We start from the raw sequence: 18947 nt of genomic DNA, 5'->3' as shown, positions 1-18947 counted from the left end.
TTTTCACATGAGATAAACGTTATCTCCGACAGTTAATTACATTACAAGTCCAATGCTTTGTTTTACACCTGTTATGCAGTGGTCTCTGTGTCTTTAGAAATTTCTTTACAGTGATTGAATATCATAGAGGTTCCCTCCCATTATGAACTTTTCTACTGGGTACATATACATCCAGTGCATGGATCAACTATTCTTTTCAACTTGAGCCAGTTTTTCTTTACATGCTCCTGCACTGTACTAAAAGTTTCAAGTTCCTCATTGAGATATGACACTACTGATTTTTGTATCTAGTTTACTGAAAATATGTGTCTTTTGCTTATTTTAGTTGTCCTTTGTATTTGCCACAACTGTATCATGGTCACTAATTTGAGATTTGATGTGGACATCCTCAAAGCGGTCAGGTCTATTTGCCACATTAGACCCACTATATTTTCATCATGAGTGGGGTTCCTAAGTATCTGTTCTAGGTAGTTTTAAGAGAAGACATTTAGTAATGTCTCACATGATGTCTTATTATGCCAGCTACTAACAAAACTGTAATCTTCCCAATTAATCATTGTGTTGTTAATATCGCCACCAATGATTACACTATGATTTGGGAACTTACGTACAAGTACACTGAGGTTTTCTGCAAAGGTTTTGGTTACAACAGGAAATGAGTCTGGTGGGTGATAGGATCCAATTTTCTTTTATGCCCACCTCTCATACTGTTTTTTGCCCTAACTATCTCATATGCGGCTTCAATTTCTATCTTGACAGATTTGAGTTTCTTGTCTACTGCAACAAATACACCGCTTCCATTTCCCATTTGCCTATCCTTTCAATATACACTTAAATTTTCCTCAAAAACCTCACAGCTATCAATTTCAGGTTTCAACCAGCTTTCTGTGCCCAGTATTATAAGAGCTCCACTGCCTTTCACGAGCACTTCAAACTCTGGCACTATGTTGCAAATGCTTCAGCAGTTTACCATTAGGAGATCTCACCTGTGGGAAGCATTTCTTTCAATCTGACACTGATACTTCTTGGTTTCCTACAGCTATCGTTATCTGGATTGGATGGAGAGCCATCTAATTAAAAAAAAAACAACAACTTGTGTGCACCCCAAAGACCATCAGCTACTTCAGTAGCAAGCTGTGATGTGCAGTGCACACCTGACCCATTTAGGGTAACACCATAGCTCACAACCCTATGGCTCAAGTCCACGAAGTTGCAGCCTAGCTTGTCACAGAACCTACTTAGTCTCTGGTTCAGCCCTTCCACTTGGGTCAGAACCAAAGGGCCATGATCAGTTCTGGGGACAATGTTGCAAATTGTGAGCTTTGTTGAAACTCCACGCACAAGACTGGTCTTCTCAACCTTCTCTGCCAGTCACTGGAATGACAAGAATGACTTCAGAGCCCAAGCAACAGGTATTATTTGTTCCAATGTGCACCACCATCTGCAGCTGGGCAGCTGGTTGCACCTTGTTCCCTCAATGGTTGCTGGAATAGCCTCTTCAACAAGTTGAATAAGGCCCCCCAGGCACAAGCACTGAGTGCACCTGGTGTCCTTCCCTGCCCCTTGCTGCCATTTCCGTAAGTGGTATTATCAGTGCCCACATGTTTGAGCTGCCTCCTCTCGACACGGAACAAAACAGGTTTCCCACCCCAAAACAGGTGAAGCGAGCCCCATTGGCTCAGTTTCAGTTACAAAACAGCACATCAAACTTGTTGGTTAGGGGGTCGATACAACACTCTCGAGTCCTCCCGATTCCTGTCCACCCTGTACAGGACACATAGATCTACAGTTGACATGCCACCCACAGTCAAGTGGACAAGTAAAGACAGAGCCTGTATTTTCTGCAGAGGAGACCGGACCCACTGGAGAGGCCAGTACTTGAGGTACCTCTGGTACCAGTATCAGAGGTACATGACTGTCACGAGCTCTTCCAACACACTCATAGCAGCAGCTGCCAATTGTTTGGTGGTAGTCAGGGCAATTTCCAACTGCTCACGAACATCAAGCAACTCATCACCTGTTTGAGAACAGCATTCACAGTGTAGTTGCATTCTGGATGGTGCAATGTACTACACAACTGTGAACAAATAACTTTAAATTAAGTCCACCGATTATCTTTTAATCTGTTGACCTAAAAAGTTGCTTACTTCCTATACGTATTGAAGCAAATACATAAAACGAGATAGAATCTTACCTAATGTTCTGTTTGCAAAATGGAAGTGCTGGCTCCAGTCATAACCTCTCAATTTATTGCTCAAGAAAAACTTATGAATCTATAGAAAAACCACAATTTGATTACAAACACCGTTTTGCTTAGTCAGTGTTTACATCCTTCATTACCAGTTTCATTAAATTTAATACATCACAAACCTATTTGAAATTTTTATGTTTACATCTACACTGCAAAATCATTATTCAATATTTGGCATTAGCCTATTCTAACAAAAAAAAAAAAAAAAAAAAAAAAGATGTCATGACTTCGTTCACAAAGCACTGTCATTTTCTTACACAGATTTTTTTTTTTTGTGCTGGTGTGGGGGGGGGGGGGGGCGAGAGACAATGGAAAAACAAGTTTAGGGGAACCGAAAAAATAGGTATGGGTGACTGGTGCCAGCATATTTAAGAATTTCATACCCTCAACAGGGGAAATCATCAGGATGAGGGGCAAACTGGTAAGGAATCAGGGGTTTTCTGAATGGCAACTGTAGTGTGCAGCAAGTGGTGTGGTGAACTGTTATATTCATTAATTTGCTGTACCCCAAGGTTTGGAAATACGATAATCCATGTTATTGTATCCGAAGTTGATGAACTAGTGTTTATCTACTGTTACAGTGAACTTAGCCTTATGCACCAGGAAAAAAAAACCTATCATTATGAATGGCTTATCTGAAAGTTACTTTGACCAGGTACTTACAGAACCAACTTGTGAAGGTAATGCCTTAGACCTCATCATAACTAAAAAACACATGCTTAATGCAGAGGAGGACATAAATGATCAGCAGGATGTTATAACATCAATTGCTATATTTCTGGCAATTTAAATGGTTCACGCTACCTAATACTTGTTCTCTCTTCAGATACAAATGATAGGCAGAAAATGCTGGTAATAAACTAAAAGGTATCAGTATCTTGAAATACTTACCCTGTGAAATTTTACCATTGACTTGATAACAAAAATCTGGAGCAAAAGTGTATGAAATTCAAGAACCATTTTACAATACACCTTAGACCAGTACGTACCATATAGGGTCGTGAGGGATGGTAAAGAACCGACGTAATACAATGGCTGTGCTAGAAAGTTGTCTACCCCTAATTGTTTGAAGAACTGAACTCCCATGTATAAAATAGCTCTGGAAGTCTGATTACTTCAAAAATGAGTTAATGTGTTAAATATTTGCCTTTAAGCATGTTAAGTGAGAAAATGTTCAGGAAAAGCTTGAAATTATGCTTAAAGTTTGTTAGCTCTCACTCTCAAATACAGGATTATTAAAGTCAATATATTCGTGTGCCACTAGTTATGCTGCCTCAAACACAAACACATAGTTTGTAACTGTAACACTTTCCTTATTGTGTTAAACTTTTAACCTCAGTTTATACCTTTTAATGAGTAGGTTATGACAGCATTTTAAAATTTTTAAATTCAGCTAATAATTATGCAAAATATTCAAAATTGATTTTTCATGTCCTTACTCTGGTACAGAGCGCCGCGGGTTTCGAATCCGCAGCCGTCACACCGTAAGCTGTGGCTGCGCAAGCTCCTGACCCGTATATAATGTGAGGGCGCCACTGTGGAGCATGTAGTCCCAGTGGCCAATAGCGACGTACCCTACCATGTATTTAAGTGCCTGCCTCTCACTCAGTGAGGCAGCCTGATATTCGTGCGAGTCCCCCGATATCTCGCTTACAGACATTGTGTTTACTTTGCTTATTTCCGTGTACTAGTGAACGTTGTTGATTTTGTGAGGTTTTCGCTTGTGAACCTGTTGCTTCTTGCGTGTTGTTGTTCTTGGTGTCTTGCTCACTCATCTGTCATCGTGCGTGTCCATCGTTTTCCGTTCGTCCGTCTGATTTGTTCGCAGGCCACTCCCATATGGTCCCACCACGCTTTGGTTTATGGCCACCCCACGACCGGAATGGTCGCGGTTACAACGCCTACACTGCTACTGATACTGAGTTCCAGGATAGTGTCCAAAATCTTAAATATTTAAGCCGTCTTTTCATTGTGCCTGTCTGTGACTCAACACTTGCCCTAAGTGGTTAGTACCAATCTGTCCTTTCCATTTTATTGTTGTTATTACATTCTGGACAATTTCCATTGTCTGTAAAAGCTTCAGGTCTTACATAAAGTAAGTAAGTGGATCAAAATCATCTATTCTGTCATTCATTCAGTGATTGTAATGACACTGAAACAGAGGACAACAGAGTGATTAATTACTGAATTCAGGAGGACGACGGTTCAATCCTGCGTCCAGCCATCCTGATTTAGGTTTTCCTTGATTTCCCTAAATCGCTCCAGGCAAATGCTGGGATGGTTCCTTTGAAAGGGCACGGCCGACTTCCTTCCCGTCCTTCCCTAGTCCAATGAGACCAATGACCTTGCTGTCTGGTCTCCTCCCCCCCAAAACAACAACAACTGAATTCAGCATCCCACAATCATTTTACTGTAGAGGATACGATCATAAAGTAGTTCCTCATATCAATGACTGTGCAAATGCCAAAATGCCAGATATTGACATAAGTTATTGCAGAACACAAAAGCAACTAAAATCGTTTCAATACAGGAAATGCATACGTACTTAACAAGGTAACTGTGAGATTCTACAGGATTGGTCAAATAGATGCACATAATTATAGGCCTATACTGTTGATGAATTATGGAACATATTCTATACTCGTGCACTATGATGCTTCTGGAGAACAATAATGTCCTCTATACAAACCACCATGGATTCTGTAAAAACAGATTGCTCTGTTTGTCCATGAAATTCAAAGTGCCATAGACAAACAAGTCTAGGTTGATACTGTGTTCCTTGACTTAAACAAGTCATTCAGTGCAGTTCCACACTGTCGTCTAGTGAGCAAAATACAAGCCTACCAAGTATCAGAGCAGATCTGTGGCTGGATTGAATACTTTGAAGGAGGTAGAACTCAATATATTATTGCTAAGAGAATGAAACTGAAAGAGGGGAAAATGTAATTTCTGAAGGAACACTAGCAGAACTTGTTTGAGAAATTGTTCTCAAACCAGTTCTGCTAGTGGTGCTCCAGAAATTGCTATTTCCACACTAATAATATGTCATTTGACATCTCCCCCATCCACTCCGTCAAATTATTGCCTTTCATTGGGGTTTTACTCATTTTACTTGATTCATAAATAGCTGAATGGTAACAGGTGTTCACACTTTTCACATGCCAGTTTACCGGTGACAGCACTATTTTAAACTGACATGCCCATCACTGAAATGGCATCAGATGAAAATATTTGCACCAACTGTGAGACATATCCAAGCATTATAATTAATATATTGTTACACACTGAAGCGACAAAAATCATTTGACACCTCCCAGTATCACGTCAAACCACCTTCAGCTCAGCATAGAGCAGCTTCTCTATGTGGCACGGACTGAAATAGTTGTTGGAAGTCCCCTGCAGATATATTGAGCCATGCTGCCTCTACAGCCATTCATAATTGCAAAAGTGTTGCTAGTAAAGGACTCTGTGCACGAGCAGACCTCTCGATTACATCCTATGAATGTTCAATTGGATGCATGTCATGCAATCTGGGTCACCAAATAACTTGCTCAAATTATCCACAATGCTCTTCAAACCAACACTGTGAAACAGCACATTGTCATTCATAAAAATTATATCATTGTTTGGGAACATGAACTCCATGAATAGCTGCAAATCGTACCCAAGTAGCCGAACATAACCATTTCCATTCAGTGATTGGTTCAGCTGGACTACAGGATCCAGTCCATTCCATATAAACACAGTCGACACCATTATGAAGCCACCACCAGCTTGCACAGTGCCTTCTTGACAACTTGGGCCCATGACTTTGTGGGGTCTGTGCCACACTCTAATTCTACCATCAGTTCTTACCAACTGAAATTGGGACTCATCTGACCAGGCCACAGTTTTCCAGTCATCTAGTGTCCAAATGATATGGTCACAAGCTCAGGAGAGGCACTGCAGGCGATGTCATGCTTTTAGCAAAGGTACTCGCCTTGGCCGTCTGCTGCCATAACCCATTAATGCCAATTTTCGCCATATGTCCCACATTGATTTTGGAGTTATTTCATTCAGTCTGCTTGTCTGTAAGCACTGACAACTCTATGCAAAACACTGCTGCTCTCAGATGTTGACTGAAGGTTGTCGGCCATTGTGTTGCCTGTGGTGAGAGGTAGTGCCTGATATTTGCTATTCTTGGCACTCTCTTGATACTTTGCTTCTCTGAATATTGAATTCCGTAATGATTTCCAAAATGGAATGTCCCATGCATCTAGCTCCAACTACCAGTCCATGTTCAAAATCTGTTTATGTCCGCTATGTGGCCATAATCAAGTCGGACAGCTTTTACATGAATCACCTAAGACAAATGACAGCTCAACCAATGCACTGCCCTTTTATACCTTGTGTATGTGATACTATCGCCATCTGTATATGTGCATATCACTATCCCATGACTTGTCACCTCCGTATACGTTCAAGTGGTTCACAATAGTGAGAACTGACACGTGACAGTGCACCATAACAGAAGACAAAACATTCCAGGATGTATGGGCCCAACAGTGAACAGTTTCTGGAATTTGTAAATGTGTGCATACCAGGACAGTCTACTAGAAGAGGTCAGTGAATATGTCTACCTTGGCCAGATTATAAATATGAAGGGAGACGTAAGGCCAGAAATCTATCTACGCATCAAGCTTGGCTGGCAAGCATTTGGGAAGAATTCAAAAGTATTCAGATCAAAAATGTCAGTAAATCTGAAGAAAGCAGTATTTGATCAATGCATTCTTCCTGTGATGACGTATGGCTGCGAGACATGGACACTGAACTCATTTACAAAAGGGAAACTTAGGACAGCACAGAGAGCCATGGAGAGATCAATGCTGAGCTATACAAGAAAGGACAGGAAAAGGGCAGATGACATCCGGTCTGTGGCGAAGGTTAAAGACATCTTAGAGAGAGTAGGTTCCTTGAAATGGCAGTGGGCTGGCCACGTCACAAGAAGAAAAGACAACAGATGGACGAAGCTAGTACTGGAGTGGAGTCGAGAGAGCACCGGAGGCCTAGAGGAAGACCACCAAACAAATGGGACAAAGACATCAAGAAGATCGCTGGTAACACCTGACAGAGAACTGCCCAAGACCGTCCCACTTGGAGAAGACTTCTGAAAGCCTACCTGAATCGACGACTCGAAGAGGCCACATCATCTAATGATTGAGTTGGCTGATGATGATGATGATGATGATGATGATGATGGTGGTGGTGGTGGTGGTGGTGGTGGATACCAGCTGCCACTGACTACAGTATGAAAAATTATCTTATTGATGTATTTGAAATATACACTTTTCGATTAAGCTCCCATCTAACTGGGTTAAATAGTCATCTACAGCTTACCATACATTAGGCAACTTTGGGAATGCAGTACATGGATGAATGATCACCAATACTTCTATGCTGATGGAGGACAACTACTGCACCAATATGGTCCAAGACTGACAGGTGAAATAGGGCCAGTACCTTTGTCTCCAATGTCACCTGACCTTAATAATTTTGATTTTTGTCTGGGGAACCTCAAAAGTGAAGTGTACAGCACTCCCATTGGTAACGTTTAAGAACTCGAGCAGTGAATTATGCGGAGTGCAGTACTGCATCCAAATATCAGGACGAAATGTGGAACACCACCTTTAACATGCACAGGTACAGTAAACTGTAATGGCTAATGTGCTGAAGTACTGCAGTATTTCCTTTCAGGGTATGCCATGGGTGAAATTTGAGCCCAATCATACGCAGACTTACTAATGAAGTGTGCATTTCAAATAAATTTATATTAACTGCAGCAATACTTCATACTGAAGTCAGTGGCAGCTCACAGATGCACATTCACAGTTATCTCCAAAACGATTCATTTGCAGACCCATTACTGTGGAACATGTTTGCTTGTCTTAGTGTATACTTTCACCCACATCTTATTTCATTTCTAATTACTCTTCACTCTGAATACAAATTTTATACTTGGGTGCCTCTGCTGCTCCTTTCGGCTTGGTGCCCCAACTGGCTGTTTGTGTTGCTTGGGCCTTAAACTGGCCCTGACCAAAAGCGAGTGTTACATGAGCACTACTATAGAAGAAGATAGTAACTCCAGAAGACTCTTGTGGTATGCAAAAAGACCTATGGAGGATTAGTGATAGGTGCAGGGACCAGCAGTTGACTAACAAGGAGACCACCCTGACCCTGCAATCTGACTTCTGAAATTTTTTACATTTTTGGTACATTAAGTTTATAATTCAAATATCAATCACCCCAAGCAAGTGCACAATTCTAAAAAAAATTCTCGAGAAAACTGACTTTGAAGTTTTCTGATGGACTTTCACCTAAGGCACTTTTCACGATGTTCCAAGGGGCCCACACAGTAGTGTTGAGAATGATCATTGGATCGCTGGTTCACATCTTGATATGGTTCTTTTTAATTTTTTCGCCCTCTCTCTCTCTCTCTCTCTCTCTCTCTCTCTCTCTCTTTTCCTCAATTCAAATACCTACATTGTATTACTATAAAATTCATCAAATATATGCAAATTAACCAAGTCTAATCATAATTTTTTATGAAAAATACACATCATCTTGTTTCTAATTACACATTGTACACAAATGACAGGGTTCATTGTAAATATAAATTCTTAATTATCAATAAAAAAACATAACAAATTTATCATGTGTGTGTGTGTGTGTGTGTGGGGGGGGGGGGGGGTCCTATTTTTGACAAAAGCTAACTTTCTTACAGTTTTTCTGTTGTGCCTTTCTGTGACTCAGCATCTCCGCTATATGGTGAGTAACAACATTACATTGTTACATTCCATCCTGGAATTTCCATTGTTACAAATTTGTTAACAATCTTTTATAAAATATTGATAAGTAAGAGTTTATATCTACAATGAAAACTGAAATTTTCCATGCAATAGATCATTAGCAACAAGAAGACAACACATTTTCCTTGAAAAATGAGGATTAGGTATGTGTTAATTAGAACAGATTTGACGAATTTTATATTTAAATGATGTAGGCATTTGCGATGGACAAGGGATGAGGGAGAAAGAGAAATGGGGGGGGGGGGGGGGGGGGGGGGAGATCTACGTTAGGCTCCTGTTACCACCTGCATGCAGACAAAGAGCTGCACAGGCTGCAGCTCAGTCATTTGGGCTTCAGAAAGTGAAAATCTATTCACAGTCCAATAAAAGGGGCTATTCCAATGGCGAATGGAATCTTTAAGTAGTACACAGTTGCTCTAATGATTGGCATCACAAGTTGCCTTAGACAACTTCTGGTGGCCTACAACGGTTGCTTGTTTGAGTGAGAACCCTCTATGTGATTACAACAGTCTGACAGACTGTTGTGGAGGGCAAACTGATGATTAGTAAGCTATGCAGAGGAAGGTAATCAGCTGCATTACCAAATGTTTCCTCACAAGGTTCTCTCTGCAAACCAATGTGTTTGGATCTAACTACTGGACTCTTGCTAACTTTTCTGGGACCACTGTCTCTGGCTGCCATGGCCAGACTATAAGCAACTGCGAATGATGGAGGAAGCAGTCTGGGTGGTGGGGGAGGGAGAGCAGCCGTATGGGTGGGGGACTGTAAAGTGCTGTTTTTGGGAGCATACAGGGATGAGGTGGAGAGCGCGTAGCATAGCCAGGTGCAGTCCGGAAGTTATGACTCATGGGGGAAGAGTAAAAATACTGTGGGTGTGCTTAAGCAACAGGAAGACTGTGGAGACCGAACAGGGAAGCAGACAGGCGGGTGAAGACAATGACTGATAAAGGCTGGGGTCAGGAGGGTTATGGAAACTTGGAATATATTGCAGGGAGAGTTCCCACCTGCGCATTTAGAAAATGCTGGTGTTGGTAGGAAGGATCCAGATGCCACAGGTTGTGAAGCAGCATGCTTAGCAACTCAGTGGTCCAGTTGTTTCTTGGACACAGTTTGTCAGTGGCCACTCACGCAAACTAACAGCTTGTTGGTTGTCATGCCCACATACAATGAAGCACAGAGATTGCAGCTTACCTTGTAGATCATATGACTGGTTTCACAGGTAACCATGCTTTTAATGGGATAGGTGATGCTTGTGACCAGAATGGAGAAGGTAGTGGTGGGATGATGTAATGGACAGCTCTTGCATCTATGTCTATTACAGGGATATGAGCTGTAAGGTAATGGGTTGGGAGCAAGGGTTGTGTGGGGATGGGCAAGGATATTGAATAAATTCGGTGGTGGGCAGAATACCACTGCGGGAGGGGTGGGGAGGATACTGTGTAGGACATTCCCCATTTCGTGGCACAGTGAAAGGTAATTTAAATCTTGACAGAGAATGCTATTCAGCAGGATCTCCAGTCTCTCGTCAGATCCTTAGACCCATCCCAGAACCTCTCCCGAGAGCCAGTCTCCCTCTGTCCCCGTTCCCCCTCTTCTACCCCATTCCTCAAAGAAAATATATATATAATAAAAAAGCCATCCGCCATACCTGCACGATGTACCTGTCCATGCAGACACACAACCCCTGCTCCCAACTCCCTACCTCATGGCTCATATCCCTGTAATAGACCTAAATGCAAGACCTGTCCAATGCATCCTCCCACCACCACCACCACCACCACCACCACCACCTTCTCCAGTTTGGTCACAAGAATCACCTATTCCTTTAAAGGCATTGCTACCTGTGAAACAAGTTATGTGATCTACAAGCTAAGCTCCGACCACTGTGCTTCATTTTATGTGGGCATGACAAGCAACAAGCTATCTGTCACATGAATGGCCACCAACAAACTGTGGCCAAGAAACAAGTGGACCACCTTGTTGCAGAGCATGCTGCCCAACACGACATCCTCCATTTCAATGAGTGCTTGACAGCCTGTGCCATCTGGATCCTTCCTACAAACACCAGCTTTTCCGAATTGCAGAGGTGGGGACAGTCCCTGTAATACATCCTACATTCCCGTAACCCTCCTGGCCTCATCCTTCATTACTCGTTGTTCTTCACCCAGCTATCCCCATTCCTGTTCCGACTCCATAGCCTTCTATTACACAAACACACCTGCAGTTTTTTCACTTTCCCTTCTTCCGCTCCCCCACACTATATGCTAGCCTCCAGACTGCACACGACTCCGCTATGCTCTCTCCACCTCGTCCCTGTATGCTCCCCCAAATAGCACTTTACCTTCCCCTACCTGTACCCTGCTCTGCCTTCCACTCCCCACCCCAGCCTTATCCCCACCGCCAAGACTGCTGCATCCATTATGCGCAGTCGCTCGCAGTCTGGCCCTGGCAGCCAGAGACAGTAGTGTGAGTGTGTGTGTGTGTGTGTGTGTGTGTGTGTGTGTTTTGTATATTTCAGAAGAACGCCCTCTGGCTGAAAGTTTACATCTTTAGTAGTTTTTTTTGTTGTGTCCACCTGCAATTCCACAACTCCACTACATGATGAATAGCAACCTAACCTTTTCATAATATTGTCATTATTCCAGCCTGGATTTTATATTGTTTAATACTGCAGATGTGAGTGAACAGGCATGGCATGCTGACCACTTTACAAGAACTGAGAGAGAAATTATGTGGAAAGGAGTCCCCAGAAATGCAGGAACATGATATACCGAATATATTATATACCCAATTGCTGGCCAGTAATTACTTTCAGGAGGCAAAATGTGTAGCATGTTCATTTTCTGGCAAAGTAACATTACTACTATTATAATAATAATAATAATAATAATAATAATAATTTGTTCTTTCAAGTTTAAATACCTGATGTACATTTCATCCTTGCCAAAAAGTTTCTCTAATGCAGACAATGAAACAGTAGAGAGCAGGCACTGGAGAGCTCTTAGTCTTGAGAAAGAAGTGACTCCATCTGACGTGTCACCTATCACAATGTTTACAAGATAATTAACCAACTCTTCATCTTTGTCAACCTGTAAAAGGTAACATGCCCTGCAAAAAGAAACAGAGAAAATCCCTTAAACACGCTGAAAAACTTCTTTTCTGACGTGAAAAGTACAATTTAAAGAAAACATAAGCTTTTCCTCACTTTTACCAACAGTGAATTGAGACTGAAAATTTGCTGTTGCTAATGGTTTCAATAAAAATGACATTATTTTAATGATGTTTTAATTCACATGGCTGAAAGGCATATCAGCATGCATACATTTGTGATTATTATTGCCAATGCCTTTTATTATTATGACATTACCCAAAGTAAAAAACTGAAGTAGTACAAATTATTTTTATTCATAATTACTGGAGCGCTTGCAAAATATAAAGTTCTCTCTATAGTGAAACTGAACCCACAAAAACATGACAGTTGCAGAATTATTTGCAAAAATACAAAACTACATGATAACAATTTCAACTGATATTTCATTATAGCCAACAATGTGAAGATAATTTTTGTAGTGCACAAGGAAGAGGGACTACCTGTCAGAGTTCCAAAAAATTCTCCAGTCAGAAATACATGGCTTTCACTGTTTCTGGAAGTTAAATTGACTTAAGTGGTTATGCAATATATGTCATTACTAATGCAGACTGAGATGTTACAATAATTCTTTACTAACCTCTACAAACAAAAGGCAATGTCCTGACAGACTGACCCATGATCACAGCCCAAACTGCTAAGGATAGAAACTTTAAATTTGGAGAGAGCGTTGATCTTGTACTGTAGGCTTTGTTTGGTAAGGGATTGTCTGAAATGACACCCCTGAGATGGGTGAAGTAGGAGATGAAAGGAATTTTGAAAATATGTCTCTTTTAAGGCAATGTTGAAGCTGGAACCACAAAAATTGGTTTTTGGTTTCTCAGTCAGAAATTTAAAAAAAGTGTGTGTATCCACACTTTAGGAAACTCAACCACTAAGGATGTGAGATAGTGAGCCATTATGAAGGCAATTTTAAAGCTAACTTCAAGAAAATTTGTATTTGGCCTCTTTAGAAACAAAAAATAACACGTTTCAGAGTTTTTTAAAATATTTCATTATATTAAAAATATCAATATAATAGAAGGAAACATTCCATGTGGGAAAAATTATATATAAAAACAAAGATGAGGTGACTTACCGAACGAAATATTTAAAGACCAATATGTCTGCTTGTGTCTGTATGTGTGGATGGATATGTGCGTGTGTGCGAGTGTATACCTGTCCTTTTTTCCCCCTAAGGTAAGTCTTTCCGCTCCCGGGATTAAAATGACTCCTTACCCTCTCCCTTAAAACCCACTTCCTTTCGTCTTCCCCTCTCCTTCCCTCTTTCCTGATGAGGCAACAGTTTGTTGCGAAAGCTTGAATTTTGTGTGTATGTTTGTGTGTCTATCGACCTGCCAGCGCTTTCGTTCGGTAAGTCACCTCATCTTTGTTTTTATATATCATTATATTAAAACATTTTCAAAGGTACATCTATGAAAACTGGTATTTGACTTCTAGAGATGTGTGTGTTAGGGGGTGAACATTTCTTTGGAAATATTACCACAAGAAATCAAAAGGCAGGATTAACAAATACCTCCAACTCCAGCTGTCAGAATCACTTTTTGGTCAGAAGTACATTTGGATAAGAGCATTTCCTACAGCCTTAATTAGTGTAAAATGTTTAGATGATGTTGCAATTTGTGTACAACATAGAAATTCCATTAAATAAAAACAAATAACATTTGTGCAGATAACACAGTTTGTGCAAGGAGCGAAGCAGCTGACAAGAAGCTAATATTATATATATCTAAAAAACGTTGAAGATTATTAATTAATTCTGCAATTTTACTCCTTCTTTCAATAAAAGTTTATTATTTCCATTGCCTTGTACAGAGTTCAGCATTGTGCAATGCTGCCTCTTATTGACCGACTAGTGGTTACAGTAATTGTTGTTCATTTACTTCATGACTATGAATGAAGGAAAATACCACCACCAAAATTTCTGCAAGCTCTTGGACTTTTTTCCTCAAGCCAACAGTCATCACCACAGCATGTAAATATTTGCATAACACAATTCAGAATCAGTGTCAATATCAATTGAGAAGAACCCCAAGGATTAATTTTGGGTTAGGACAGCTTATAGGATGACAATCAATTTTTATTCTCTTGCAATAATCAGTTAAATGACTGCAAATTATGCAATAACAAAATCGTGTAACTCTTGCTTCTAATTCAAGTCCATGTCTTTATTGCGCAACCTGCAAGATTCATGCTTTACATCAGAGAGCGTTACAGTACTTGTTTTTCCTCCATTATGATTCCAGACAACTGAGTGGAGTCAGAGATCACAATACACTGGCAACATTGAATACTCTGACCTCAACTGCTCTGACTGCACCAAACACGTAACGTTACAATTGCACCACTCGACTGGATTTAACAAACTGTGACCTCCCATTCAAGATGCATAGCAGCTTAAGTAAGAACTGACACTGAAATATCAATACGGAAACCTGGTTGATAAGATATTTTAAACATATTTAATGGATTCTTAAGCAGATGATGAAAGGATAATTTTCTATAGTGTTAGGGCAGTATATTTTTATGTCCGTACAATTTTCACCATGTAACCGATACTTTTTAAGGAAAACTGGTCAGTTAATAGCTGCTTACTCAGACTGTTACTGCACACTGTAAGCAGGCTACACTAGGTCTCTTCACTACTTGATGAATACATCTAAATGATTCTGAACCTTGACTGCACATGTTGAGATGGTAATGATATATCAATAGTATCAATGCAATTTAAGCTAATAAAAATTTCCTGTTTTGAACCTAACAACTCATTTAAAATAATAATTACTCTTTTGATATACCTCAAATCTGATTTATTGAAAATATAAATATTTTACATCTAATATAGTGTCAGCTTCGATGTCACTCACATGATTTACTGAATGTCAATTTATCAATATTTCAGGAAATTTTGCCATCTCTATACACAAGTCACTCACGCTAAAATGAGCTACGACTGATAGTGAGTTGCACACTGGCAAATGTGTCTAGTGCAAACTGGCCTTCCTTCTCGACTCTTGACCTGCCAGCTCGTTCCCTGGGAGTTTTCTTTAACGACCTAACAATGGAGCTTGCATGCTTCTCACCCTCAGATGACACAGTCTGACAAACATGAGAAAGGTGAAAAATACTTATTTTATTTTGTGCAACAGTAAGGAAATGAAAGAGGTAGAGATAGAGGAAATACGACTTAAACTAGTCTCTCCAGTCAAGGGAGCCAATAGAAAATAACAAGAAAGGAAGTGAAAACTGGATGTCATAAGCAGAAAAGATATTAAACCTTGGAGACCGGCAGCTATGGAGTGTAGTCAGCAAGTCATCATAGATAAGGCAATAACACTGGAAGCCAGGATGAGAATGAGGGAAAATGTGTAAAGATCAGGAAAAAGACAATATCTGTAACAAAGAATAAGAACAAAACAAAAATTTAAACAAAGAAGAAGATATGAGTAAAATTAGAAATAGCATATCTAAAAGTGAAGAATGTGGAAAAATAAAAATATATCAATATTGGAGAGTGAAAACAGAAATGCCACCCACAAAATAATGTAAAAATGATAACTACAGAGTGCAACATAAAAATATGTTTGGGAATGTGGGAGATTAGAACCTCATCTAGGGGCGGGATGTATGAAAATCAACAATGTCGGTTTTTTTTTTTTTTTTTTTTTTTTTTTTTTTTTTTTTTTTTTTTTTTTTTGCTACCAATAAACTACCTCCTGGTATCAATTGGTTCTTTTTTCCTTCAGACTATTCTTATCCATATGAGAATTACCATCAGTATAGCTGTTTCATCATATCCTGGGCTTGACAAGTTCATCGCTCATAAACATGATGTCATACCTTTAAACACAACCATAACTGCACAGACAAGGTACTGGCAACTTAGCTTAAATTCATGAAATCAAGTGTGGCAGTTTTTGTTATTATAACATTAAGCTGCTCAAGGAAAGCACTTAGCCTGCACCTGCTGTGGCCCGTGGGCTAATTTACATAACTGCTATGCTATTCAACAAAATTTGCAAAGCTCTAGAAACATTCTGACACCTCTGACTGGTTACATGCTTGTACTAGGAATGGTACGTAAACAATTACGAAACTTTCCCATAAAGTTCTATGAGAGACCTAAGCACCCTTCCTAGTTCCTAATAAGATAGTACTATTCACACGCCTCCTGACCAATCAAGTCACTGCTAAGAGATAATGAGAAAATATAATTTAGACTGGAGTACTGCAAGAATGAGATTTAAAATAAGACAGATTAACTTTTAACAGTCATGTGCACTATGTGATCATATGTATCTGGACACCGGGCTGAAAATGACTTGCAAGTCTGTGGCACCCTCCATCGGTAATGCTGGATTCAATATGGTGTTGGCATACCCTTACCCTCGATGACAGCTTCCACTCTCGCAGACATATGAATCAGGTGCGGGAAGGTTTCTTGGGGAATGGTAGCCCATTCTTCACGGAGTGCTGCACTGAGGAGATGTATTGATGTCAGTCAGTGAGGTCTGGCGTGAAGTCAGCGTTCCACAATATCCCAAAGGTGTTGCGTAGGATTCAAGTCAGGACTCTGTGCAGGTCAGTCTATTACTTCTACATCTACATCCACATCCATACTCCGCAAGCCATGTGACAGTGTGTGGTGGAGGGTACCTTGAGTACCTCTATCGGTTCTCTCTTCTATTCCAGTCTCGTATTGTTCGTGGAAAGAAAGATTGTCGGTATGCCTCTGTGTGGGCTCTAATCTCTCTGCTTTTATCCTCATGGTTTCTTCGCGAGGTATACGTAGGAGAGAGCAATATACTGCTTGACTCCTTGGTGAAGGTATGTTCTCGGAACTTCAACAAAAGCCCATACCAAGCTACTGAGCATCTCTCTTGCAGAGTCTTCCACAGGAGTTTATCTATCATCTCCGTAACACTTTCGTGATTACTAAACGATCCTATAACGAAGCGTGTTGCTCTCCATTGGATCTTCTCTATCTCTTCTATCAACCCTATCTGGTACTGATCCTACACCGGTGAGCAGTATTCAAGGAGTGGGTGAACAAGTGTACTGTAACCTACTTCCTTTGTTTTTGGACTGCATTTCCTTAGGATTCTTCCAATGAATCTCAGTCTGGCATCTGCTATACTGACGTTTACTTTTATATGGTCATTCCATTTTAAATCACTCCTAATGCCTACTCCCAGATAATTTATGGACTTAACTGATGCTATATTGCAGCTAAATGATAAGTATCTTTCTTTCTATTTATTCGCAGCACCTTAAACTCGTCTACATTGAGATTCAATTGTCATTCCCTGTACCATGTGTCAATTCGTTGCAGATCCTACAGGGATGTTGTTGTCATGTAACCACTCCACCACATGCCATGCATTATGAACTGTAAATCTACAGTCAGCTGGTTTGGATACAGACTCAGATAGCAGTAACAATGGTATTATGATGTAATATCTGAAATAAAGTAAATTAATAGTAGTTCTTGTTTTTAAAAACTTGTATTGACACAAAAACATTTTTTAAAGTAACATCAATTGTATATGTAGTGTATTAAAATGTCCTGTCCTGGAATTTGTATCCTAAGAAGTATGCAGACATTCACTTTTTATGAGTGACATAACTATAATTTTAAATATATTGGCCAAGTAGAAGCAGCTAGTTAGTTAGTTTGTTAGCTGTGAAATTTAAGCTTTTCCCAGCACTCACGAGAATCCAGCAGGATAACTTTGTCAAAAAATTCGATATTTCAACAAGTAGCAACCTGTCATTTTCAAGGCATGAATTGGGAAATGTCTTAAAATAAAAGGGATGCTTACATGTCGTTTGCATGTTCCATGGATAAAGAGTGTGGTCTCTCACTGTAATGTGGATTGTGTTAGTCTTTGTGATGGAAAAATATGACAACATATTGACTGAAACTTCATGGCAGATTAAAACCATGTGCCGGACCGAGACTCGAACTCGGGACCTTTGCCTTTTGCGGGCAAGTGCTTTACCAACTGAGCTACCCAAGCACGACTCATGCCCCGTCCTCATAGCTTTACTTCTGCCAGTATCTTGTCTCCTACCTTGCAAACTACAGATTCTGTGGAGGAGGAGGAGTTGTCAAGAAAATATAATGATTTCAGTTGGTGTTTGTAGTTAAGGTTTGTTTCAATTAGATTCTTCACTTCAGCAATTAAGTTGTCAAAGATTTTCTTGGGTCAATACCTCGCTCATTTCTGTGTCCAATTATGGATCATTGATGACTAATGTAAAGAATTTCTCTTCCTCTTATTGTAACAATGAATGTTACTGTTTTTGATTTGCAGTTGATCATTGAGAACAATTTTTTAATAAGCTGCCTTGAAGAGGTTCAAGAGTGGACAACATGTATTATCCTTACTGCACATTGCTGTGTAACACTTTCTTCCTCTACGAAAAGTTATCTAATTCTGTGATGCTGTAACAAATTACTGAATGAAAGTAGAAAAAGTATGTCAGCTTTTTGACATTTTCATATACAAAATCTGCTGTGTAAGTTTGAGTGTATAATGTGCTGTACGGTACACAAATGAACCTTTTTGCTGTCCGCAGTAACACGATTTGGTAACGCGGACTTTGTTTGTCTGCTCTTTGCCACCATGGTTGAGCAAACCTCATCCCCTCCACACTTTCCCATCTTCCTCTGTGCACAGAAGCGCCTTCCTACCTGACA

At 40.1% G+C, this 18947-nt stretch overlaps 1 protein-coding gene across 1 annotated transcript in view; it reads right to left on the bottom strand.

Annotated features, from left to right (window-relative positions):
• The window catches only part of LOC124776022, a 290423-nt gene that overhangs the window by 27294 nt on the left and 244182 nt on the right, over positions 1-18947 (bottom strand). The window contains exon 23 of the mRNA XM_047250863.1: positions 12019-12204. Within this exon, the coding sequence (XP_047106819.1) occupies positions 12019-12204 (186 nt within the window). The remainder of the gene's footprint in view (positions 1-12018; positions 12205-18947) is intronic.

Source organism: Schistocerca piceifrons, chromosome 2 (genome assembly GCF_021461385.2).
Source record: "Schistocerca piceifrons isolate TAMUIC-IGC-003096 chromosome 2, iqSchPice1.1, whole genome shotgun sequence".
NCBI lineage: Eukaryota > Metazoa > Arthropoda > Insecta > Orthoptera > Acrididae > Schistocerca > Schistocerca piceifrons.
The sequence above is the reverse complement of the archived record's forward strand: the minus strand, read 5'-3'. Positions and strand labels throughout refer to the sequence as shown.